The sequence below is a fragment of the Tauraco erythrolophus genome, chromosome 19, assembly GCF_009769465.1.
Source record: "Tauraco erythrolophus isolate bTauEry1 chromosome 19, bTauEry1.pri, whole genome shotgun sequence".
In the NCBI taxonomy this organism is placed as follows: Eukaryota; Metazoa; Chordata; class Aves; order Musophagiformes; family Musophagidae; genus Tauraco; species Tauraco erythrolophus.
This window is the reverse complement of record NC_141483.1, coordinates 6,193,831-6,219,823: the sequence shown is the minus strand read 5'-3', so window position 1 is coordinate 6,219,823 and position 25,993 is coordinate 6,193,831. Positions and strand designations below refer to the sequence as shown.

Sequence of the window (25,993 nt, the reverse complement as noted above, 5' to 3'; positions counted from 1 at the left end):
CTGCGGTGGGCAGGCGGGAGTAAGTTAATGAAGCGGGTGAATGATGGTCAACCTCGGAGCCCGCTGGGGCTGGGAAAACCCAGCAGCTTGTGCCTGCACCGCGGGGACAAGCAGGGTGATGGGGCTGGCAAGTCCCTGCAACGGCAGGGAAGGGCTGTCACAGCTGGGATGGAGGGGACTGGGAAAGGCATTAGGGGGACAGAGGAGGCTGGTTGAGGCTGGAATGGAGGGGATGGGGAAAAGCTGTCTGGTGGTGATGGGTGAATGGGAAAGGTCACTTCAGCTGGGGACAGGGGAAAGGCTGTCCCGAGGGGACAGCAGGGACTGCTGGAGGCTATCCCGGGGGGACCAAGTGGAGTGGTAGAGGCCCTCCTGGGGAGATGGTGGTGGCTGGCAGTGGCCATCCCGGGGTGCAGAGGAGACCGGTGGAAGCTGTTCGGGTGCGGACAGAAGGGACCAGTGGAAGCCACTTCTGGGGGCACGGAGGTGGCTGGCGATGGCCGCCGCGGCGGTACGGCAGGGACTGGGCAAGGCCACGCTGGGGGGACAGAGGGGAGCAGCGGAGGCCGCCCTGGCGGGCGGAGACCGCCGGTGAACGCCACGTCCTCGCTGCAGCCGCCGCCGGCGACCCCGAGCCGCCGCGCCGCTCGGCCCCGCCCGAGCCCGCCGGTGGGCGGGGCGTGCGCAGATACCGGCGCTCCGCCCCGCCCCCAGGCCGCCGATTGGCCGGGCGGCCGTCGGTGGGGAGGGGGGCGTGGCGGTGCGGGGGAAAGGCGGCGGGGAGGCGCGGCCGCCATCTTGTGCGTCGCCGGAGCCAGGCGAGCGGCCCGCAGCGTGGCGCCGCCCGACCCCAGCGCTGCTCCCGCCGCAGCCGCCGCCGCAGCCAGGGCCGCTGGCTCCCGCCCGGGGGCGGCGGCGGACGGGGGAGGGGAAGAGCTCGGTGCGGACGGGAGCCCCCCGCGGGCCCGGCGGCGGCCCCTCCTCCCGCCGCTCCTCGCGTCCCTCCCCGCGGGTTTGTGGCGCTGCGCCGGGGGAGGATGAACGGAGGATAAATGGTGCCCAAGGCGGACAGCGGCACCTTCCTCCTCCTCTTCCTTCTGGTGCTGAGCATCACCGAGCCGCTGCGGCCAGGTAGGGGCGGCGGGGTCGGGGGGGGGGGCGTGCAGCGGGGCCGGGGGTGCCGGTCCTCTCTCCTCCGCCTGCGGGCGGGTCTTGGGCCCGCCGGGGCGGGAGAGCGAGCGGCGAGAGCCGCCCGCGGGCACGGGAGGCCGGCCGGGTTAGCCTCCGGCGAGCGGCGTCCCCGGGAGGTCAGCGCCGGGCGGGCGCGCAGGGGCGTCGGTGCCGTTCCCTTCCCGCCGAGAACGGGGCACCGGGAAGAGTCCCGCTCCGGGGTCGCCGTGGCCCAAAGCCGGTCGCGGTCCCGGGGGCTGGCCGGGGCTCTGCCGCGTCCGTATGGGTGTTGGAAAGAGACGGGACCGGGCTGAGCCGTGGGGCGAAACGTCGGTCCCCTGCGCCGGCCGGGCGGGTCTGGAGAGGACTGAGAGTTAGGGCTAAAAAATTCGCTTAGACTTTGAAAGCTTAGCTAGAAAAGTGCGTAACCCTGCGGGTAATTAGCAGTGGAAATGCGGCGGCATGACTAAGTTTTCAGGTGCTTCTTCCTTACCTGCTTTTGTTGTGGGCCTTGGGCGCCAGCGAAACAAGGCAAAAACCTCACTTTCAAAGAGCCACATGATCATGCCAAAAAACCCCACCGCCTAACCCTGTTGCATCTCAGTTCATATGTCATCTTCTAGTTCTGTTTCTGCTTCATTTAGGGAAATAATTTAGAGATGGAGTTCGTGTGGTAGCAGTTTGGCACGGTGCTTTAAAAGGTGATTGACTTTGGAGAAATGGTTGGTGTTTGCTGGTTGGAAACTCCTGCTTTTTTAGCTACATTGCTCAGTTGGAGTTTCTTTTTGGGTGTTGAACTTGCTTGAGCTTGGTACATCCTTCACGTATCTCAGGCTGCTCTTGCCAAAGAGCATCACTAGCCGATGCGTGAGGCTGCCTGGAGCGGCTTTGCAGGTTTGGAAACTGTCCTCCCGTCACACAGTGCGATTGCTCCTGCGTGATAGTCTCTCCTTTGTAAATAGGAGAGTAAGAACAGTGGTGTACTTTGGAATCCCCTTGTTCTTGCTCTTCAAAATAACTCTTATGACCCAGACTAATAAAACATGACAGTGTTAGTGAACTGCGTTTAAGCAAGTTCCCAGTGCAGCTGGAACACAACTGGGTCAGTGTAGGCAGCCTTATTGAAATAACTAACTTAGGTGTTGAAACTGTTCTGTGTGCGCCTTGTTTTGTTTTAGCTTGTTTTTTTGGCAGTGTGGTGTCTATATAGGGCTTATGATATGCTCTTAAGTGGCCAAAACCCCCATGGACTTGCTAACCTGGTGTTATTACATCTAGAGGGTTTTACGTGGGAGAAGATAGTATATAAAACTGATTCCAAGCAACTTCCTTCATAGCTGACGCTAAGTGCCACAGACAGCCGAGTTGCTGGTTGAAAAGGTTCAGCACAGAATCCTGGCTGGCTGTGTACTTTTACAGGTTGGTGGGTTTGACCCTGAACTCTGGTGGTGTTGAGCGTTGTAGCCTCCTAGAAATTAGAAAATGGCATTTTCCATGTTGTGTCATAACATTTGTTGCTTCGGTTTGATATGAAATCTCTATGAGCAGCTGATGCTTGATGGATGAAGACAAGTTTTTCACTGAGGCTTGCTTCTTTAAGGCAAAGGAATTTTCTTCACTGGAGCTGTAATGTGTCTACTTTAGAGATTTGTGGTGCTGTAGCCACACTGCTAGAAGCACCTTCTTCTGAACAAACCCTAACTCCCATCTGCTCGGGTTATACACCACTGGCTTTGAAACCTGTAGCTTTAATATTCCTGTGTGGCAACTTCATATGTGTTCCTTGAGTTTTGCTCGAACCGCATGTGTTCCTGAACTTTAACGTGAAGTAACCCAGCTGGATGTAGTGTGGCAGCTGGAATTCCTTGCTGTGTGAGGAATTTTTGAATTCCATTTGGAATATGCTCATCCATCCTGTTTACTTGGAGGCTGAGCTGTCCATGGTGATGCCTCTCCTTCCTCCTCAGGAGAGAGCCCCTCGGCTTCAGGGCAACCTCACATCTTTTTGCCAATGTCATTTGCTTTCTAGCTTGCTTCATTTAATGTCTTGAATCTACTGTCTCACGTAGATCACCCATTTAGTACATTAAATAGTATATGGGGTTGATCCTGAAACAAAAGGTGCAAATAGGGAAAATCTGGTTCATGCAAGTACAGAGGATGTACAGAACCAAATGTATCATTTTAATTAATGGTGAAGAAGGCTCCCTTGTTTGTTTGTTTGTTTGTTTTTGGGGAGAGGTGCATGGATTTCAGTACAAGAAGAGTATTTGGACTTAGAATTTATTTTCCTAGTGGTGTTTGGTTTTGCGTCTTTAAACCTGTGTATTGTAGCAACTGTCTTACTGGTTTAGAAAGGATACCTGCAGCTTGCTTAGCTTAAATCTGTACTTGGAGCTATCAAACGAGTGCTGCAGAGTGATGGGAGGTTTTATGTACTCTGAGATGAATGTGTAGTCCCTTCACAATTCAGTCCCAGCGAATCAGGCACCTCTTTGTACTTCCATGTTAATTTGACACTGGCTTTGTATCCATGTTCTTGCTGTACTCTTCAGATAAATAAAACCTTCTTTTAAGCCTCCTCAACTGTAGTGTCTTTTCAGACCATCTGAAAGGCAGTGATTTTACGTGGACCTATTTTTTCTGCATTTAGGGTGAGATGGGTTTTAGTAAATTAGGAGAGAAATTAATTAAAATTTCATTTTTTCCTAGTTTTCCCATCTTTGTTGCATGACCCTATTTTACGCTACTGCCACCAGTAACAGCGTCAGGTACATCCAACATACCATGACATCAGCCCTAGCTGTGGAGACATGAGTTCCTAAAGGTACCGTGGGCAGTTAGATTTTTCTGAGCCTGTGGGCTTTTAATGGTAATTTTGTGCCTTTGAGAATCTCTGCTTGGATTATTTTTTTTTTGTCCCCATCTTTCCGTCTTTCCCTTTCTATCTGTTTTGACCATAAGCTGCTTGTTTTGACTAGTTGCCTGCTTTATAATGCATTGTTGAAAGAGTTCTTTTTTTTAAAGTAGGGCGTTTCTCCTCGAGTTGTGTTACTCATTATGTGTTTGGAAGCTGAACATATTGAACTTTTCCAGCTATATAACTATATAGGTGTACAGTGAAGGACTAACTTAATTTTTCCTTTAAACATTTACTGCTTTGATTATATCTGCTGTTCAGACACTTGTTTTTGGGGATATTTACCACAGTAGGGTTTGGCTTAATAATATATTTTCTGAGACATCTCAAAATATCTGCTTCAGGTTGTCTGGCTAGCTAGCTGAGAGCTGTTGTCTTTATGTGAAGAAATATTTCAGTGTTGTGTTAACTGAGTCACAGTAAACTGTCCTGCTGCTAGCTTGGATTTAGACCTGGTTTCTGAATACCAGTGCATTTCTATCGGTTGTCTACAGAGCATCAGAGATATAAATTGTTACGAATTCAGTTTTGCAGCGTGGTTTGAGAATATGTAAGATGTTCCTGTTTCTGTTAACATCCCGTTGCACAATCGAAAAGCGAAGGTTTTGGTGTCTTTATGTAACGCTGTGAACTTAAACAGTCTGGAACGATCAGGACGATACGTTTCAGAAAGGAGTTTAGAAGATTAATTAAGATCATCGTCGCTAAAGACAATAACATGTTTTCATATTTCTCTTAACAAGATACTGCTGCTTGCTAATGGAAAACACTTAAACATGATCAGGCTTTATATTGGATTTTGTAATAGTGGTTTAATACAGAGCCTTGTGAATGTAGGTCACCGGGCTTTCTTATTAGAGCGTTTGCCAGGCAGCTAAAAGCCAATTGAGTTCTTGTTCTTGCAGCTTTTTTTTCTCCACTTCAAAGCTAGCTAGAGGAAGTAATTTCATTACCCAAGTTCTGGTTTTAAAAATTTTGCACAACTTGCCTGATGGGCAATGCTCAGAAAGACCAGCCAGCGCAAGTGGTCTGGTTAAAAAGCCCCACAGCTTCAGCTTCAAGTTTGAACTTTTTATACGCTTTGGTGGTGGCTTGTAGACAGCTGGTGGTTCTGCTCTGACCCGTGAGGTGTTGGTATCTCGGCACAATTCGATTGACAAGTGTGTCTAAATTGCCAACTCTTTCTTGTTGCTTAGTCAAAAGTTGTAGGTCTTGCATGCAAGGCAGAGCTCCTCTGAGTCGAAGTCTAAACAGACCCACAACCAACATCATTTCAAGGTGATCCGCGTGTCTGCTGTGACTGAGCTTATCTATTTTTGGCTGGTTGAATTATATCGGTTAATTCAATAGAAGGCCCAAATATGCGTGTCATAAAACGTGAGCTGGGCCCAGCGTTCCTCTGCTCTAAGGGAGTTTGTTGGGAAGCCAAAAAAGCCCTTACTTTGCCTTTTGTTCACTGTCTCTACCTTAGTGAGAGCTGTGGTGAGAAATATTTATTTGGTTCCATGTCGTTGCTGACCACAGTCCCTGTCTTTGTATTTAGCTGAATTCTTGACTGGGGACTTCTAGGTGCAAGAAGCTGAAGGGATTTTATCACACCTCCTCAGTTTTGCTGAAATTAGGGCTGGCCTGTCTTCAAGTCTTACCTTCACCCCGTATCCCCTTACTTCTTAATCTACTGGTTTTAGTTGTTTTTTTTCTTCCTACTCTTATATATTCGTGCGCTCTTTTCCTGGTGTTCCTGTGCTCTGCTCTTTGCTGTTGCTACAAGCTGCAGAGTGGGGCAGATAGATTTGAAAAGCCTTTCTTACGGCTGCTATCAGTGCAGCAGAGAGACAAGGCAGAAGGTATCAGACCTTATTAGCAGGTCTGATACTTTAAGCCTGGTAATTCTTGATGTTAATTATAAGGCAAAATTTTTGAGGTGCAAGTGGATTCGCTACTAGCCATGGCCACAAATTAAAGGAGAAGAAAGGAGTCAGTAGGCAGAGGGCTGTTCACATGCGTTGCTCTGGTTCTGGGAGATGATAAACCAGGAGGGAAAATTCGGGATTTGCAAACATGTGTCCCCATGGTATGTTTGGAAGTAGAGGAAGATTAGGCCAGAACTGCAGAAGTGATGGAGAAGAGAGCACTGCTGCAGCCTCTCTGTAGCGGGAGGTGGTGGCTGTAGAAGTGCTGCTGCTTTCTCAGTAGTGAGGGGGAAAGGAACAGCTTGCTTGAAGAGAGAGTAACTTCAGATAATAAGTATGAAAGATGTAAAATCCCCCAGCGGATTTCAGAAAACCAGCCAAGACTTCAGTGAATTATTCTGTCCCTTGGAATTAGCTTTGTTAGGGCTGGTTTTGATGTTGAATCGTAATGCAAGAGTAGGAACTACCTCTACAGTCCGTCTTTGAGTAGTGCCCGAGTCTCTGGGTTTTTACGTGGTGACTTCTTGCAACTTTTATAAGGTCTCGTTTCATCCTGTGGGATGCATATAAATAACTTCTGACCTGATGAGCAGAACTTCCTGCTGCACTCGCGTGCGTTGCACCACACTGGCCCGCGTCCCCCGCATCGAACCTTGGGTACCTACATTGTGGTCAGAGCAGACCCTGGAGACAGCTCAGTGGCATCCCCACTGCTGTCCTTCAGGGGTTAACGTGGGTACTCGAGTTTGGTTTGTATTTTAAAATGAAGTAAGTGTGCGAAGGGTTCTTGCACTGATAGCAGCTAAGGGGAGGCTTGATGAGAGGTTCTGCTGATCTTTGCCTGGGTGATCTCAAGGGCTGACCTGCCATGGGAAAAGACTTGCTGATCTGTTGTTCTGTGCAGACTGATAGTTATGGCTAGAAGATGTGCTAAGAGATTGGGTCATCCGTCTTCCTGTCCCAAAACAAAATTTGGTAAATTTGGGCAATTCTTGAAGGACTAGCACGTTTTTAACAATTTCCTGTGATAGAGACTCCAAACACAGATTCTTTTGGTAAGTTGAGCTGTCAGTCTGTTGCTTGTTCTGCAGTTGCAGCTAATTCTTCCTGTCTAAACAGTGTGGTGCACGTGTCCCTCTCGCACTGCAGTTACAAAGAACAGTTAGCTCGTTTCCCAAGACCGTTCAGGTGCAGGGACCCACCATTTTTTTGACAGTGGTAAGTGCGGGTAGGTGCCTGGCAGCGGCAGTTCTTTCCTGTCTTTCCGCTCTCTGGAAGGGTTTATGCATCGTTCGAGGTCCTTGCAAAAGTTCACACCTTTGTGTTCTACTGCCAGTGGTGGTTTTGAGTTGAGAAAAAATCACAGATTGTTTGGTTGATCAGCAGTTGTTGATTAGCTGTAGCAGAACTCTAGCAACTGAGTTGCTTAAAAACGTGAGTTTGGGATTAACCTTTAATCCTCTTTCCCCAAACTGAAATCTTCTGGCATCTTGTGGTTTCCTGGGAAATTTCAATTTTGTCTTTGTATTAAAGGGTCAGCCTGTTAATTCTGGGTTTGATGAACAGCGTTTTAATGGTATTTGCTATATGGAACTCCTAAGGAAGTTATTATTAGTGTTTGCCTACCATTTAGATTATTTAGAAATACAATTTTAAGTTTAATGGGAATTGATAGTTGCCTCATTAACTATAGCTAAATAAAATAAGATTCAACCTCCTAGTTAATTAAAAGTAATATTGGTTAATCTAACCATTATATTTAGCTTCTCTTCTGTTTATTGATGAGTGCTTGACAATTATCAACCAGATCAGTGCGTGGAAACGTAGAATTAGCTTTTGGTGGCTGTTCTTGGGACGTTCCCTGCTTTTTTGTCCTTTAACTTACTGATTTTTTTTTCTTTGTCATATTTTCATTTGTGTAACTTTTTTTCCTGTGTTGTCTTGTCTTTCATATACCTCCTCTGCTGTGCTTCCTCATAGCTTTCCCACTATGAGACCAGTTAATTGGGGTACCCAGTGAAATTATTTGGGAACCAAAGCTAGTAGAAAAATGAGATAGAATGATGCTGGGTGTTCTGGGCTGACTGCAACTCTGTTTTCTTGAGGGAGCTTCAGATGTCACTGTGAAATGCTGAAGCCTCTATCGGTTTGTGTTTTGACACTCAAATCTGTGCTGCAGAGTGGGGGATACCGCAGCAGCTGAGGTTTGAAGTAGGTGAGCGCAGCCCTTAGATCTGTATGGAGAGGGGTCAGCTCCAGCCTGGACCGGGGCTCTCCCAGCCCAGCTCTGCCCTCATGTCTCTGTGGGAAGATAGATGGGGTGATACAAGGGCAGGTGTCAAGCATCACTTTTGCACAAGTGAGAAGAATTTTGTGTAAAACTGAGTTAGCGTTGACCTTCAGTATCTGTATGTTTCAACTGTGCTAATATTTCTTTAGCGATTTAAATAAAAAAGTTTCTTCTGATTTAAAAATAACATGTCTTCTTTTATGCACTTTAAAAGGAAACATAATCCTGCTTCTAACACCTGCTTGGTTTGAGTTTGTGCCCAAGTAGCATTTTGCCTTGTTTTATGCTAAACCTGACACAGGTGCATAATAGAAGCTGATTGAAGAGCTGAAGAGCGCTGGCAGTACTTGAGCTGTTAGAAGGTGTGGGGAATGAGAAAATGATGCTTAAAGGGTTAAGTGGCTTTTTATAAATGGATTGGACTTTTATTTGCTGACTTGTGAGAGAACTGTTAAACCTAGGGGTTTGATATATGAAATTTCTGTTCAAGTGTTTGTTTTACTGTGGAAGAAGAAAGCACAGTATCTCGTACAATGTGGACCAACGTTGGCTGCGTTCCCGCCGTGTCCGGCTTCAGTTGAGGAGGGGAATGCTATTCGAAGCACGAGCCGTTTGCTCCAGTACACAACAGCCACTGCACCAGCTTCTGTGGGGATAAAATGGGTTTTCCATATTTGAGGTCAGAATATTTCTGTGTATCAAATTTTTTACTTTTAAGTGTTCTAGGTGCTTGCTCATCAAGTCCTGTGCAAGATGCGAAGGAAAAAAATGAAACAGGAGCAAAAGCTTTTTTTAGTGTGACCTGCATTTGAGTAGTGCTTATGTGCAGGTTTCCTGTCTCCCTGGATTGTTAGATTCTTGTTTAAGACCATGACCTTCCTTAGGGCCCTGTAGAGAGCTTCTTCTGTGTTAATTTGGTTTTGAAGTTAAGAAATGGCATTAGTTTTTTGAAGAGTGGAGTGGTTAGAAATACCTGATTTCATAGATAGGGTTTTGTCACCTGTTTGACATTAACGACTATTGCAATTCCTCATGTTTTATTTCAGCATGGTGTTCTATATATGTACTTGTCCCTAAATTGTGTATTTTCATTAGATTTGTTTGGATTACTCACATGTTGAAATTTTAAGAATATGCTTAAATGCTATTGAATCCTGTACTGGGGGGGAAAAAAAGATACTAACTTTTTTGTTTTCCTGCAAAGTAGGAACATGTGTTGTCCTCTTGACAGTAAATGTGCTTCCCAACTAATACAACTGAAATCTGGCAATTCCTACTTTCAGTTTGACAGTGACTACAAATTAACCTTGATTGCTCTGACAGTTCTTGAATTGCTGTTACCGTGTTTCATCTGAATACTCTTCTTGTTGAAACCTGATCTAAAGAAAATACTAATACAGTTCATGTAAAACTTTGGATTAAAAGTTTAGATTTAAATTTTTCTTTCCTCTGTAGAAAACTGATCTATAGAGTATTTGCTGGTGTTTAGCTTTGCTTTTTTGCTCCCCCTACCCCCTGCAGTTTATTTGGTGAAAGGGAATACAGCTTCTTTCCCTAGTGATGCTTAAGTGAAAACTGTTTTGCATAGGAACAAATATTGGTCCAAACTGACTTGATAGGATGTGTGCTTCTCCAATCCTGAGAATACAGTTGGTTGGAAGAGGAGAGGAGCTATCTCACATGCTTAGATTTTTTTGGGTAATTTTGAGTAGGCAGCTATTGGTAATAGCTTAAGATGTAGAAGTGTTTTCTAGATTACTTTTATCTGTAGTTTTTCTGGATTGCTTTTTAGAGGCTTCCTAAGAAGCAGCTTTTGCAGGGACTGTCAGAAATTGCAAAAAAGAAATGTTCCTGTTATTTAAATACTTCTGATTACCAGACTGGTCCTTGTAAGGTGGCTGGCACCTTTGTGAACATCCTAGAGGTGACTCTGAAGTATACTGGAGATCGTATTGGTGAAGGACCAGTGCAGATGCCTCCTGGGAGGAAAGAGATGCAGGTAATGCTGAAAACTTGTGAAGACAGAGCTGGAAACAAGATGCTTTTTCTTTGTTCAGAATGGCCCCAGCTTTGTGAAGAACTGCAAATGAACAAGAAGAGTATGAGTATATTAATGTGATGTTTTAGAATATTTCAGTGTAACAGAGCGTGAGGATCTTGTCATAAAAGCTGTGTTTAGAAGATGGTGAAGGTTTGAGGTGAGGATTCAGGATGGCATCAGGGAGTAGCTAAGCTGAGGTACGCAGGTAGTTAAAGTGTTTGTGGTGTATGTGGGATAGTCAGTCTGTCCTGACCTGAGTGTATGGTTTGTAGGGGAGAAAGCACTCTTTGCGATGGTGGCCTTTTCTGGACAGAATTGATGACTTGCTGAGTATTTCACTGCTGATGTCTTTCTTAATGGACTTTTTCTCTGTTGTTGCATTTGTTGGGAGAATTAATGTTGCGTTTGTGACTGTATTTAAATTCTGTGTGAGGAATAGTGCTGTTTTCTCAGCACACCCATGAACACGTTTCATAAGTTATGGGGTTTAATGAAACCTGGACTCCAATGGGCTTGTCTCTTCTGACCCAAGACTTCCTCGGCTGCAACACCCTTGCCTGACACCACTGATGTAACAAGGCTGTGTCTTCCCCATGTCCACCCATCTGTCCACGATACGTCCCCTGGCACGAGGAAGCTGGGGGTCCTGCAGGGTCTCGTGGAAGGGTTTGGTAACCCCAGCTCCTCGCTCCCCTCCGCTGCCAGCCGGGAAGCCGCCCCGCTGCACAGATGTGCTGTTGGGCTGGCAACTGCCGAACGGTGCAAACCGCGAGGGGCTTTCCTGCCCTCTGAAGTTGCAGGTGGTCGTTGTTTCCTTCCCTCACGCTGGCTCTAGGCTTTCTAAAACTTGCACTGCACACTGTGTTTTTCTGGTCTTGACTTCCTTCTCAAGCTTGCTTAAAATTAGTGAATTGAATTGGGGGGTGTGATTGACACTTTCACGGAGCCACTTAGTGCTTGGGCTTTCTTTAGGGAAAGGGTCAAACATTTGGTGCTGCACAGCTTTAGGTCACTTGTCACTGTTGTATTGAAACACGTCCCACCGAAGACCATATAAAACATCTGAAGTCCTGAAAAAGGTTGTTAGTGTAGAGGAGCTGTAGGCTTTAATTTAAAGCCCTGTGAGAGGGTTCTCAAGGACCCATGGCTTTGGTTTTGTTTGCACTGGGTGCTCTTTGTGCTAGCGCTGTATTTTACTTTTCCCTTCTGCCTGTTTACTTACTATCGCAATATAACAGTTTCTTAGGGGGGAAAAATGCAAACTTCTTGCTTAGCTAGTATCCTCACAGCTATGAAAATAAACTGTTTTTCAGTCCGGAATGCTGCATTGCCTAATTCACTGTATTCTTTCAGCTTAGTTCAAGTAGCAAGTTTCGTTTTCCATTTGGTTTTAGCGGTACTGGGGGATTAGGAAATATATTTTTTTTTCTTCAGTCTTGGAAATAAGCATCCACATTCATAAAGCACAAAGTCTGTATTTTCTAAGTCTTGGGAAATCATAGCCAGGCTTCCCATTCAAGAAGCTCCGATGTTGCTTTGGCTGAATGCTGGGTCCCTTGCACTGCCTTAGCTTTTGTTTATTTGTTTGTTTTGATTTTTCTTTTCGTTTTTTAATCCTTACTGGCATTGAATCTGCCCTCCAGACAAAGAGCAGACAATGAATTGCAGTGAATGACACTTGAGAGCAAGGAGAAACTGGGTCAGTTCCAGCCTGGTGCAGAGTGTAGGTACAGTATTGACGAGGGGCTGAGGGGAAGGAGGCTGCCCGCGTTCCCTACCATGCTGCGAAATCTTTTGATGGATGTTGGGGTCATCTGTCATAACTTACTATGACAGAACACTGAGTAATACAGAATGTTCATCAGAGTTACTCATTAAGGATTTACAGTTTTCAGCTGGAGTGCTGTCACAATTTTAATTACTTCATGAAACTCCATGCTGAGGTCATGCAGAAAATGCCGATGCCTCTAACATGTATTATATATCTTTTTTTGCAACTGATGCATTCCTACCAAATGGGATTATAGCTCCAGAATCTGTAATTTTCGGGAGCTGGAATTAAATTTGAGAATAGATGCAGGTCGTGTTTGGCTCTGTACGTAGCACAGGGCCGTTTTGGTTTCCTGGGCTGTGTGCTGTTGTGCTTTCATACCCTCCTGCACACACTTGGGCCGTGACGAGCGAAAGCTGCCTGACCCGAGGATCGGCTTAGGCACGTTTTCCGTAGCACAGATCAACGGCTGAGCATTGTCTCTAATGCGGAACTGAACGTGAAAATAGAGTGCTCTGTTCTTCTGGAGGCTTTTAATTTAAAGAACAGTGAACAGAACCAATTTTATTGAGAGACTCTAATAAACTTAGTCTATGGAGTGGATAATCGTCTGGTGGTGACCTGTGACCTTGACAAATAGTTTTCTTCTCAGAAAATAAGGTGTTGCTATCATAGTCTGTTTTTCTCCTACTGTGGCTTTGTTATAAAGTGCTGTATGCACTCTGTCACACTGAATGCAGCAGTGAGTGGGGTAAGGACAAATCTAAAAAGATGTAATGGAACTCAGATTCACCAAATGACATAAAGAAACCTGCTGGGAGGTGAATGGATAGCGAAAATTTCCATGCAATCTGGAGCTGAGGGGAAATACCACTTAGGTATGGCTGTGCTTGCCTGAGAGCAGAGCCTTTGCGTGGGATCAGTGATACCTCAGAGACAAGTTAAAAACAAGAAAACCTGTTCAAAGACTCTGTCAGAACATCCTCAAGTTTGTAGTCAACTTCTCGGTCACTGAGGACACTTTGTTCCGTGGCAGACTGCCGGCCGGCAGAGCCGGGGCCGGGCTGTGCTCAGGCTGGGGGGTCATCAGTGGGCTGATGTGAGGTTTGGTACCTGCTCCGGTGAACTTCAGCAGTGGACTCAAGAGAAGTCTAGGTTATAGAAGCTACTTTTCAAGTGCAGAGGATTAGCTTATGGACAGGTTTTCTTTACATCTGTGCTGAGGATTAAATTCAGAGAACCGTATTGTCGTATTAGGAATATTAAGAATATTTCAAGGTTTCTGTTACTTCAGTAAATATGGGTCTAGAGAAATGTTGGTTATGCTGTGCTTCCTCTTGAGCTTGAATGTTAGATATGGAGCTGTATATGTTTTTGATGATGATGGTTAGGGTGTGGTGTTTCTGATGCTTGTTTGCAGGTGTTTATTGAGCACTGATACAGAGTAAAATCTCCACGAGCTAAGGTCTTTGGGGATTAGGTTTCTTGCTGAAGACATTAGGAGCTGCTCATGCTTGTCCAGTTTAGCATGGGGCAGGATATAGGAAACAGTGATTTAAGCAAAAACAATTTTCAATTTTAGTAAATTTATTCTTAAATGAGTCAAAATATTAAATGATAGTGCAACATGTAAGCACAGGTCTTAAGTATTTAAGTTTAGTATTATAAAATATAAGACAGACCTGTTGGACAAGTTAAAATCTGAATGAGATTACTGGCCTGAGCACCTGTAGTTAGAGTTTTTGTTAATGCTTAATCGGCTTTTGATAGCCGTAATTGCCTCTTGAAATACGAACAGAATATTTTCTTACAGGTTTATTCATCTGGTTTGGGACAATGAGTGACTTACACTGAGAAAGCAGGAAGTTTTTTGTCTTCGTTTTCTGTCAGTCTGTAAGTAAAAATGATGCCAGAGGATCTACCAGATCCAGTCTTGAGAAAAGTGACCAAAATAAGCGAAGTACACGTGAGGTACACACAAAGCTGCCATTGTTCATTAAGAGCTTACGTTCAAAACCAACCCGTGTACTTCAAGCTTATCTTTTCCGATACGTGCATTTCAGTTAGAGTAATAGTTTATAATTGGAAGAACATTAATCAAATTTCAATTTCCATACAAATGAAGCTCAGCAGACAAGAACAAACAATTCATGTAGCAAATGAAAAGTGGCATTTCTTTGTATTAAAGACTAAAATAGATCCAAATCTGTACTAGCTATGTAAATGCTAAAACCTAACACGCATCCGTAGTGTTAGTTACCAAAAGAATATCTTAATGTATCAGACTTTACTGACTGGTGAATCTCTTGATATTAAAGAGAAATTAAGTCATTGCAACTAGAAGAACTCGAACTTTTCTAATCAGGGATTGCAGTCACTGAGTTTAATCTTTGTATCAAAGCACTCTCCTAAATTGAGATTTATATTTTAGAGGCTTAAGTTTAGAGCCCTGGCTCCACATCTGTATCTTTTCATGCATTTACCCACTTCTTCAATTGTGAATTGACAAGACATGAAGTTTTTTGTACCACTAGTAGTTTATGTATCAGATTTAGGAACACATGGCTTATAGGTAAGGGGAATCTTCTGTCTTTCAGGGATAGATTTCTACCTTAGAAGAGATTGGGCTTTCCAGCCTTCCTTTCTCTGCTGGTTCCTGTAGTGATGAACTTAATGTCTTGGAAACATAAGGCTGAAATTTAAATTTTGGAAACTTTGATGTGTCCACCTAATGAGTTCCAGTAGATGTTTATTATACGTACCTGAGACAGGGCCTCTGGCAGTTTTATTGGAGGTAGCATTTCTTCCTTATCTCTGTCTTGCATTGAGGGAGGGTAGATAATTCCCTGAAGACTGTATCGAAGCATTCACATTCACTCACCAGCTTATCTTTGCAGAAGTGTCTTGATGACTAAGTGATGCTTGTAGACTAGAGAGGTGCGTTTTTGAGGTTTATGGGCAGTTGGCTTCTGTCACTTGACAGAAGTTTTTACAGCTTACTGGTTTTCCCCGTTCCCAAGAGCTGTTTCCACCCCTGCAACTTCTCTTACCCCTGTGGTGGTGTGAGCTGGTACAGCTCTCCGTGGGTCAGAGCTCTGACTCTGGTCAGTAATCCAGGCTTTTCTTACAGCAGGGAGGTGAAGGGCCCAGCTCTGTTCACTGTTCTGGTAGCACAGGGCTGAAACTGGCTTTTCTGTCTCTGAGGAGATGTGTGTCATCCCAGCATATCAGAAAATGTCTTCTAGTAGAACCAATATTAAAAAAAAAACAACCAACACATTAGTATATGTTCAAGCTTCATTGACAGAAAACTATTACAAGGCCCCAATTTCACATCAGTTGATACTGGATCTGTACAATTATATTTCTGTGGAATTAGTTGGAGTGTGCAATCTTTCTGGTTGCAGGGGGACAGACCGTAGCTGATGTGACTTAAAATTAACGTGGATAGATGATAGCTTTGTTTGATCTGAAGCTTGCTGTTTCAAAGCCAACTCATCAAATTCATTCAGAAAACTGAACTAGCAAGGTGAACTTGTATTGAATCCACACTTTGTCTCGTGTGCTTATTACAGTCTTTGATATTGGAAGCTCTAAAATGAAATATAGTGTGTCGAAAAGTAGTCTCAGTCACTGGATATAGATCTTCTCTGTCTTTCAAATAAAACAATTATTTTGAATAACTAATTAATCCTTTACCTCTTGCATAAAAAAGAAGATGAATAAGAAATTAGTTTCAGTTTGAATGGAAGTAGGAGGTGTCCTAGTTCAAACACACCTCTGAAAGACTTACAATGAAGCAGAAAGCACAGGCTGCAGGTAGTGTAACGCCCAGGGCAGCACGCTGGCCAAGCGCGCATCTGCTGCGGGAAGGATGCACCATGACTTCCCAGAGCCTGGCCTTCAGATGGAAAACATGCTCAATTACACGGAAAGTTTACACGAGATGATTAAACCCGAAAGGGCTTCCTGGATCGTTTTATAATGGCAAAAAGGTGTTTGTTTTATGAAACATGTGAAGCTGGCTGTGAGTTAAAGCAGGGTGGGTGGGTGTGTATTTTATTCATCTGTCATTAAGCCCTTCCTGTGGATAATGCCTGTTGTAAATGTCTATTTTGAGTACTTATCAGAAAATCTGGAAATTAGCATGCTGTAAAAGAAAATATGTTGAAATATGTGATGAGTGCCATGAAACACCTGGCATTCAACATGGAATTGGGAAAACCTTTGAAACAAAAGCTTTCTGTAAGAGTCTAAGCAACCACCTTGGAAACTTAGTTTTTTCCTGTATGAGACATAAGATTTTTCTATTAGTCAAAAAACTTGTCTGTTTTGTCATTGACTAGCTTAGAAAAGCAGTATTTGGCAGCTAAAGGAGATGAAGACTTCTTGTTTGTATGGCACTGTTTACATTTATTTATAATCTTGCCTGTTGTTTCTGGTATTTGATTAATGAAGTTTCCAACTGGTTTGTAAGTTTTCTTTTAAATTTCAAATTACAGGTCCACGACTAGCATTGGCAAGACTTCTTTCAGGTGAGTGACTCATGCGCAGGTTCTATTATCAAATAAAGTGTCCCGACAAATCGATACTGGGTTTTGCAGCCTTCACTCAACAGTAAGTTTTATCTTGGGTTATATATTAAGCTTGTAGAACTGATACATGGTCTGAACTTGATTTCAGTTTTTCTTGTTCTGTTTTTATATAAAGTTAAGGAGCTTCTTGTTCCCTCTGGCCAATTTGTAGCTCTTAATAAACCGTTGCTAGACAGAACAGGTGAGGTGTTACCAGACAGTACATTGTTATTAATTGTTGATATTTCTGAAAGACAAATGCTCATTCAGGTAGGACCGTGCTGGTCAACCGGCAAGTCGCTTGGGTTTTAGGGAAGAAACACAGTGTTGCCGAGGAAGCATGGAAGTGCAGCCAGGTTGCTGACTTCTTGCTCATAGGCTCGTCTTATCTGTAGCCTTTGGCGAGCTTTGTAATTTTTCTGTACTGCATTGTAACCACTGGCAGAAGGATGCGGTGGTTGGCAAGATTGTTGGGAGTGAACATTGTAGAATTGCTTTGAGACGATAAAATGAAGAGACTGTATAATGACACCTTGCTGCTCGGAGTGTTTTCACATTCTCATACTGCTTGAACTTCGTGATGTTTTGTAAGTTTATATTACGTATAGTGCAAAAACTACAATTGCAGCTATTTCCAGTGTTTTACGTGCCTCCCTTCTTCCTAGCAATTGTCAGATTGCTTTAAAACGAGATTTCAGTCTACTAAATTTTATGCTGTAGCATAGCGAAGACTGCATCTGATCCTTAAAAGAAGCCTTTTGTGTTAGAATGTCGCATGTGAACCGTAATACTGCTGATGGAACCCGTCACATTGTACGTGAAGGCTGGAGGTGATTGCATTTCCATTTTTTTTCACTTCCAGGCAGTTGTCGATGCCGTTAGCTGATGTATCAGTGCTTCTGCTGCAGCAGCTGCTTGCTTGTAGCTGAACTTACACCATTACATGTTTTCGAACAATATTGAAAATACGAAATGTTTCTGCTTTAACAGCTGGTGGAAAATACTTGTTTTTATTCCTGCTAGGAGGTGATAGTTTGAGGTACTTTCTTCCTCATCCTTCCTTGCTGTGAGTTACCATCAGTAGCCATGAGCAGTGTGGGATGTCTGACTTTAGGGACAGAAGTGGGACTGGTGTTTTTGAAACTTTGCTATTGTTTTGAAGAACTGGAAGTCTTACATGCCTGAAGGAACAGCTTTTATTTACCACACTCCTGGAAAGTACAAAGTCTGACTGTGGGTTAAGCGATCACTTGCCATTTCAAGAAAGATGGATGGTTACGTTGTGTTGTACTGTTGTTTGCTACTGCTCGTTTGTCTTCATGAACCCTGTTCTGCTGCTGGCAGCATGACTTGCCTTTTCTGTGGTAAAGAGACTGGCTTGAAACATTTTCATTTTTCGGCTGTTATGGCTTAAAAATAGGCTACTGAAATGAAATGCTCGACAGGGTTGTGGAGACTAGCACCTATCCTGTGCATCCTCGCCTCTCCTGAATTCTCTAGGGGTTCCTTGGCTGAGTATCTCACAGGTTCACTGTAGACTTCCATCTGGTTTTATGTGTGTATTTCACCTCTGAAGGCTCCTGCCCCGGCTGGCTGATGTGCTCTGCAGTGGAGTCTTGAGCTCGGCGTGCCGGGCTGCGTGGGGCACATGGGGCCAAGGGGATGCCGTCAGCAGGCGGCCCTTACGTGCTGCCGTGTCCTGTCCGGATGGCAGCCCACTGGTATGCGTATGGTGAGGTCTCGGTGGAAATCTGTACTCCATCAGTGGCAAGGGGTTTCTGAAAGAGCTGATCTTAAGCGTCAGTCCCCAAGGAGGCCATCGGGTACGTCCAAACCCACCCTGAGCGAGGTGAGAGAGGCGGGTAGATTTTTCTCAGATGGTTGCATCTTGTTTCTCTTTGTGCTAAACCACAATAGGCAGCATGTGGAAGCAAAACAATTCAGATGAAACTCCAGAAACGACACGATGATTTAGGTAGTTCAGTAATGCGTGGGGATGTGGGCCCTGGGTTCGGGTGGCTCAGGAGGTGTTATTGGCAGCGACTGCAGAATATGGAGATTTTCATTTTGCAGTATTTCTTTTAGTGTCACTTTTTTCCCCCTCTGCAACAGAATTGTGTAGTGGTTCGTGTTCCTTCGTCTGAAATAATTAGTGCATCTGACATAGCATGGTCTCTGTTGGGAACAAGCGTTCAGCTGTTTTGAGTGGTGTTTTAGTAGAAATCTTTTGTACTTTTCCATATATTCACATTCCTCAGAGAGGAGTGTCTATAATACAGGAAGCAATGACATTATGGCATGTAACTGGCATTTTTTTAATGCCCATAATATTGGGACAGAGTCATCCTTTTATCTGAACCAGTCATGTGTAATTGTACATAAAATAGTAATAGCATGTATGAAATTGTAGAGAGACAGAAGTGTTCTTTACTGTTTTCCCCATGTGGACGCTGACTTGCAGTGCTTTCCTGGTGGATGCTGCCTGTGAATCCAGAGGGCTGCAGGACAGCTCTTTTCACAGGGAGCGTGTGTGACTTCCATTAAAATCAAACAGTAAATAAAACGAGAGGTTTTTTTATAAAGAATTGTATTTTGAATTGAATTTTGCCATAACTGCAAATGGATGCAATGGAAACTCAGCTGGGCTGAGGAGAGTCTTTCATGTGTTAAAATATCAGGCTCCGTGTAAATTCCACACTTGAAACTGCGATAGTAGAACTTTCTAAGAAACTCCCCACTGTGTGCTGACATTGCGCCAAAGTGGTGGAAGCAGCTGCAATGATTGATGCTTTTCTGTGAACTGGAAATTGGAATAGTTTTAATTTCAACTTGAGGTTTCATGTTTGTTCGAATTCCCCCCCCCCCATCTTAAAGACAGATTTTGAATATTCTCTCTTGCTACATTGGGCAAATGAAGCTTAACCTTGTATTCCCCTAATTCCCTCTTTGGACTAAATAAATTACTTCAGTTTTTCTTTGGGGATGGGGGAGTGTGTGTGAGTAAATAATTATGATATAAGCTGCTAGATTTTTTTTTTTTTTTTTTTTTGTCCTGTGCTCATTCACTGTGAGCTGTTTGGGCTGAGTGTAACTCTGAATGGGTGAGAACAGCCTTGTCTCGCTGTCACGTCTGTTGTTGTCATCAGGAGTCTGGCAGGTCCGTGTGAGTTCTTTAGCCATTTTGTGACCTGCGTGTTGCCTCTGAGTAGGTGGTTGCTAAGAGGATGTGCCTGCTTTTATTCTTCTAGAAAAGCAGGTCTGTGCTTTGAAGAGAAACCGGTACTGCAACTGGATTTGAGTCTAACATCGAATTAGAATCAATATCCTATACCAATTACTAGGTGTACGGGTGCAGCTTCTATTGAGCGTGCACGATGACTGGGTTTATTACGCCTGGTCATGTTGGCTGAACGCTTCAATGCCACCTCTGTGTTGAGTTTAGGTGTGTGTTTCAAGAAGGTAACAACTGCAATTACAGCGCTGCTCTTAGGTTGTAAACTGTGGATGAAAGAATACATACCTGTATTTGAAATTTTTATTTTAGAGATTTCACCTTGCAAAACAGTTACTTACTTGATTCTTTCAGAATCAGGCATGAGTGTGTTTTACTTCAAAACACCTTTTTTTTTTAAAAAAAAAAAACAGGTGCTCGTTCTCTAGACATAGCTTACCTGGGATTATTGTAACTCACTGAGAGGAAAATGTGCTAAATTGTTCAAAAACATTGGTTGGAAAATTGACAACCACCATTCAGAATAAAGATGGACTGTGATGGTCTGGTGCAAAAGTGAGCCTATGGGTGCTGATGGTGACTTGCAGACCTGCCATCTGTTAACAAGCTTAGAATTGTTCACTTGTGTAGACAGATTTTTTTTTTTTCCCCTGCAAAGTGTTTTGAGGGACACAAAATGAAGCTGAATTACTAGGTTCTGACATTTGATAGATGGAATTGATATAAAAAAGCTTTAAAAAAAATTGTACTTTTTGTAATGCTAATTAGGTCTGACAGTATAATGATGGCAAGTAGGCAGTACTCTTGCAGAAGCAGGAACTACATGTTTGCAGATATTGACAGCTTCTTGTAAAGGATGTGTTCGTATGGAGAAATTCTACAAAAGAGCTTAAGCTAGAAAGTGAAAACAGGTTGAGGGATATAGAAATTGTTTTAGAAATAGTTCTGTGAAATGGCTCTAAATCAGGCTGGACGTTTGCACAGGTTTAGTGGGTTCTGTCATACATAGGGATTGGAATGGAAATAGGATTCTGAATTTATTGCGTAATCTCGCACTTAACTGCCGTATCATGTTTTTGTTGAGCTTTGATTCTGAGAAAAGTGAACCAGTAGTCTTCAGTGCCCCACAAGAAGTAAATGGGTAACACTATGGTGATAGCTGCTCGCATGGTATCATTATCAGGAAATTTTTACTGTGGATGTCTGAGAGAATTGTCTCCCAAGCACTGGAAGCTGACTCTCCTGTCTAATAAAACCATAAATGTGCAGTTTAAAACATGGAAGTGATGTGAAATGAAGCATCTTTTAACAGGCTGAGTTATCCAGAGATTTTGTCCTTTACACTTCAGTGATACATTACATGATGGATGATTAGTATCTATAGAGACTTGCAAGAATAAATAGCTCTTCAAACAAAACACAACTTTCTTGTTTCCTAGAGCTCCGCTGCATCCCAGGGCAGTTTGCGTGTCGGAGTGGTACCATTCAGTGCATCCCTTCAACTTGGCAGTGTGATGGATGGCCCACCTGCGAGGACGAGAGTGATGAAGTTGACTGTCCAGGTAAGGAAAGCTGAGAAGTCTGCTTATCCCAGTGCCAGCTTGTTTTGCAGCAGTACTTGGACTCTTTAAAATCACTTGTTTATTTTTATTTGAAAGTGGAGATTGTTTGGTAGAACTGTACTCGTTATGAACACACTTTGAGTTGGCTTCTCTTCGTTTTGTATGACTAATGTGACAAACGGTTTTTTGCTTGTCTGAATTGTCCTTCCATTCTTACAGTCTGAGTAAGTACCCTGAAGATGAGGAGAGTTTGCAGTCTAGAAAGAGACTTCCATGACAAGGGAAAAATCATGTTGCAATTAAACCAAAATGACACATAGGCCTGTGGTTAAATTTGGAATTACTGTTTTGGCTGGATGAGTATATCACTCAAACTGTGCTGGGTGACATTGTTGGACTTCAGTAGAGAGCTTGCTTTATTGCTCCCTGTTCTGATTATGCTTCTCGTGCTTAAGTGGAGAACTTTGTTCTGCTGAACAAGCTGGTGTATTTACCTTTCATAAACTCTTGTGATCATAAGCTTTCAGGAACCTACCACCAGCAGTGGTCCCTGGCTACAGCTACTAGATACTGAGCTGTCTGTAAAAAAAAACAAACTAAAATTTTTGATTGTGAAAATATAATCACAGTCTTGAACACTTTCATTTGTTCTTGACAAACAGGGCAACACAACTCTCTTTCTGTGTGTCTTAAAAGTGAAGGGACCTGTAATTTTTTTTTTTTGCTAAGAACAAGAAGCAGGAATCTGAAAGCATGACTTCAACTGTGGCATAATTCAAAACTTTTATCTCTACAGTGTGACTAAATTACATTCAAAAACCATTCTAAGAAATTCTTTGCCACTAAACTACTTAATTTGCTTGGGAGAGAATCACATGAACTTTGCGGCGTGGTCACCACAGCACTCAGTCTGTCATTGTTCTGAATTTTGAGCTGTTTTAGAGAGGTGCTTCAAAATATTAAGATTGGTATTTTACAGCAACAAGCTCTTCTAAATATTCATATTTTCTAGTGGAATTAAAGTAGTAAATGTAACACTCAGACTTTGAAACGGTGCTGTAATTAGCCATCTGCCCAGTGTGTGTTACACACAAATAATTAAAAAAACGTATTTCGTGTTCTTTTTAGAAAACTTTTGGCTAGTTTGTGTGAGTATATATATTTGCAGCACAAGGGAAAAAAACTGCTGGTAGTTTTTTTTGACACTGAAATAAGCTGTGCCATTGATGTTCTGTTTAAGGATATTCTTTATGATGTGGATGTCTTAAAGATGTTTTTATAGTTATGTTGTTATTCTTCCTCCTTTTTAGCTAACTTCGGCCAAGTGTGAAAATCTAGGGACCTAATAAAATTCTGGGGGTTAATGGAAGTCAATGGCTGGGGGGAAGCTGTCATGTTAATGTTAGGAGTTACTCAAAAAACACTTAAAGCTTCACTTGTGGGAATATTGGAACATCCACATCGGTAGAAAACAGTATCTTTATCTTCTCTTGTTGCCTAGCATATTAGTTGGCAATCTGAGTTGTCGCATGGAGGATCTAACAGGATGATGTTGACTCAAGGACTGGAGTTACAAAGAATGTTTGGTGTATGGGTAGGAAGAGGATTTTATGAAAGTAACGTTTCTCAGTAGATAGGCTCTTCTTCTGTGTTTGGGGTGTAGGTCTTGCTGGACTGTCTGGCCTGACACGATGAGAAGAACTTTAACTTAAGAAATGAAGGGAGATGCGTGAGAGAGTCTTGATTCATCACCTTGTCCATATGCAGGAAGAGGAGAATAACATACATAAAGAGTACTAGAGGGGAAGATGATGGACAGCATAGAGAAGGAAAGTATTCGTCTTGATGAAAAGAGTAATTGGATAAGTAATTGGTGAAAAGGCTGTGCTCAGTAAAACTGCGAGAAAACTGGGTGTGGTGTTTATGAAAGAACTGAGATATTTGCACGGTAATGCAAGGAGTGTAGCCAGCAAACCAGAGGAACAAGAACTACTGGTGCAGGATGTAAAAACTCTATTATATCTGTAACCAAATGTTAGTGGGATAGCGTTGTGGCCTGAAATGGGTGTTGAAGGGCATGTGTTATTCAGAACTGTCAAGAATAAGGACAGATTGGCGTGCTGGTGTGCATGTGAATGGCCTGCTAGAGTGTAAAAGGGAATAGTATGAATGAAAGTAAATCTGAGACCAGAATAAGTTTGGAAGAGCATGGTTTTCTTATTTTGGGAAAGGCAATATGTATGTGACCAGTCCTAGGAGAGACAAAGTCCTGGGACATTTATTGGGGAGCTAATGCTGCTAATAGTAGAAGCACATAATCATACTCAATAGTGATAACTTTCTTCTTTGGCTACTGAATTAACAAGAAATGATGCAACTTTAAATTCAGAAAATACCTTTGGATTTACATGAGCAATTGTGAGATGATTCAGCTAAATTTAAGTACTTTTTAATTAAGGTTCTTAATTTCAATAAAGGCAGACTGAACATTAAAAGAACTAGTTAGTGAAGCCACCTGGACTTGTGAAACTTGGAGAATTAAACTATCTTTAAATTAAAAGGTATGAAATCTCTCTGAAGCATGAAAAGAAAGCTTGAAAGAAAGGGCTCTGAATCTGGTTGGGAGGCTTGTTACTTTTCAGCCTTTGAGCTACTAAAGGCACACTCCAATGTGAGCAACTCGGAAAAGATCAATGACAGTGAATTAGGGTTTTGTGGTGGGGACGAAGGTGTGTTTCAATGACTACTTTGTCATGTTGGTATTTTCAAAGGTTTACTACAAAGTCGTAAGTTATTTGGCACTGTTGACTTAGCTCACCTTTTCTAGGCCTGATTTCATTCATGTTAGTAACAAAGCTTCTATTAAAATAAGATCATTAATTAATAAATTAGTTTGGTAATCATGTGTTTGAAGTACAAGAAACATCCCAAACCCTAAGACGTTTTTGTTTAGAATAATTTCTTCTGGCCTTTTTTTCAGAAAACAATTAGGTAAGACATTAATTCATTGACAATCGGAATAAGTGTACGAAATGCCTATTTTTGCTAGACCATATGTTTCTCTGACGACAACCATCATAGCTGGTTTTATTCTTACTGTCTCTTTTGAGAATGACCATTTTCCTTTAAAACTTGAAATTCCTTTCAGTCCCAAACTTGGGATGCGTAAAGTTCTCTTCCTCCTGCCCTTTCACTGGGCATGCACATGTTAGTGGAGTCTGCAGCAGTGATTACCCTCAATTCATCTCTCTGGTGGACTAAAACTGTTGGCTGCTTGCTCTTGTGAGCTTACTAAAAACTGCTGGGAGGGTTCATGTCGATGTAGCATGTGCCTGCAACTCTCTTCTACTTATGCAGTGGAGACTGATGAAATTTGTGTACTTTTCCATATAAACAGTAATTGATCCTAAAAACAGTTTATGCCAAAGTGGTATATTCTGTGAAAGGTAGAAACAGGCATTAATATATTAAACAGGGACTTTTACAAATGGGAATTTATTATTTCTACTCACTTTCTCTTATGTTTTGATACAAGTAATCAAAGTAGTAACATAACTCTTCCACCTTTATAAAAGTTCTATATTTAGACCCATAAGAAGGAAGGGCTCTGCACTTTGCCTTTTGCTGCTCATTGGATTTCCAGCTTTGCTTCTACCAGAATATCAGATCAGCTTCTCCAAATATCCTACCTTCTTTGCAGGCCTTCTGGTCAAAACTAATTTTCAGCAGCATGAGTGGAGCAGGGTTTAGTGTAGCCAGGGCTGTTGACTTGTGTTTTGTCCTTGTGCCCCAGGCTTGATGTTTTTCTGTTACGTGTGAACAGAGAACAGATGTCTTAAATTCCAGTGCCTTTTATAAATCCTATCTGTAACAGTTTTTCAGCTTGCAATTATATTGCTGATCATTGTTTCCTTCATTTATTTATTTTTTTAAAAAATAGAATTCTTCCCAGGAATAAGGGATCAGATTGTGCCATCGACTATCCTTGGGCTTCTCCCAGCATCTGAATTTGAAATCCTTCAGCTTGCCCTGTAGTGCACACCCTTGCCTAATGCCACATTCTTCCTTTATAAGGTATTTCTCAGTACTGTTTTCTAGACCTGCGTGGTCAGCAACAAGAACACTGGAAAGTTTCAGTGAGCTGAATTCTTAGGGATTCCCCCCCCCCGAGCCTGAGCACTGGACAGCTGACCACCCTGGCGTCAGTGGTCCTGGGGCAGCAGTTGCAAGCAGTGGCTAGCAGGAGTGTGAGCTGCCCTGCAGTTTCCTGGCAAACAGTACGACTTTACCTCTTTTTATGATGACATTGGGCGCCTGATTTCATACAGAAACAATCTTGCTGGGAAGCTAGCTGTAAATGTTGATCTTGAGCGATATAATCTTGTATGCTGTTCTTAAGGACTTCTCCAGATACTGTATCAGGAAGAAATGTGCAGACTTGGAGGTCGCATGCCCCAGCACACACACTGTATCATCTCTGAGTCTGCAAAGTCTCCTCTGGAGCCGGCTGAAGGTACAGC

At 43.0% G+C, this 25,993-nt stretch overlaps 1 protein-coding gene across 6 annotated transcripts in view; it reads left to right on the top strand.

Annotated features, from left to right (window-relative positions):
- The first annotated feature begins 988 nt into the window (after window positions 1-988).
- Window positions 989-25,993, top strand: part of DGCR2 (DiGeorge syndrome critical region gene 2) — a 50,005-nt gene continuing 25,000 nt past the window's right edge. For 3 of the 6 annotated variants that reach the window (XM_086623349.1, XM_086623353.1, XM_086623354.1), the window contains exons 1-3: window positions 989-1,131; window positions 16,608-16,640; window positions 21,351-21,473. In XM_086623349.1, the coding sequence (XP_086479475.1) occupies window positions 1,053-1,131; window positions 16,608-16,640; window positions 21,351-21,473 (235 nt within the window). In that variant the 5' untranslated portion in view covers window positions 989-1,052. The remainder of the gene's footprint in view (window positions 1,132-16,607; window positions 16,641-21,350; window positions 21,474-25,993) is intronic. The other 3 variants (XM_086623350.1, XM_086623352.1, XM_086623351.1) reach the window with 1 other exon arrangement.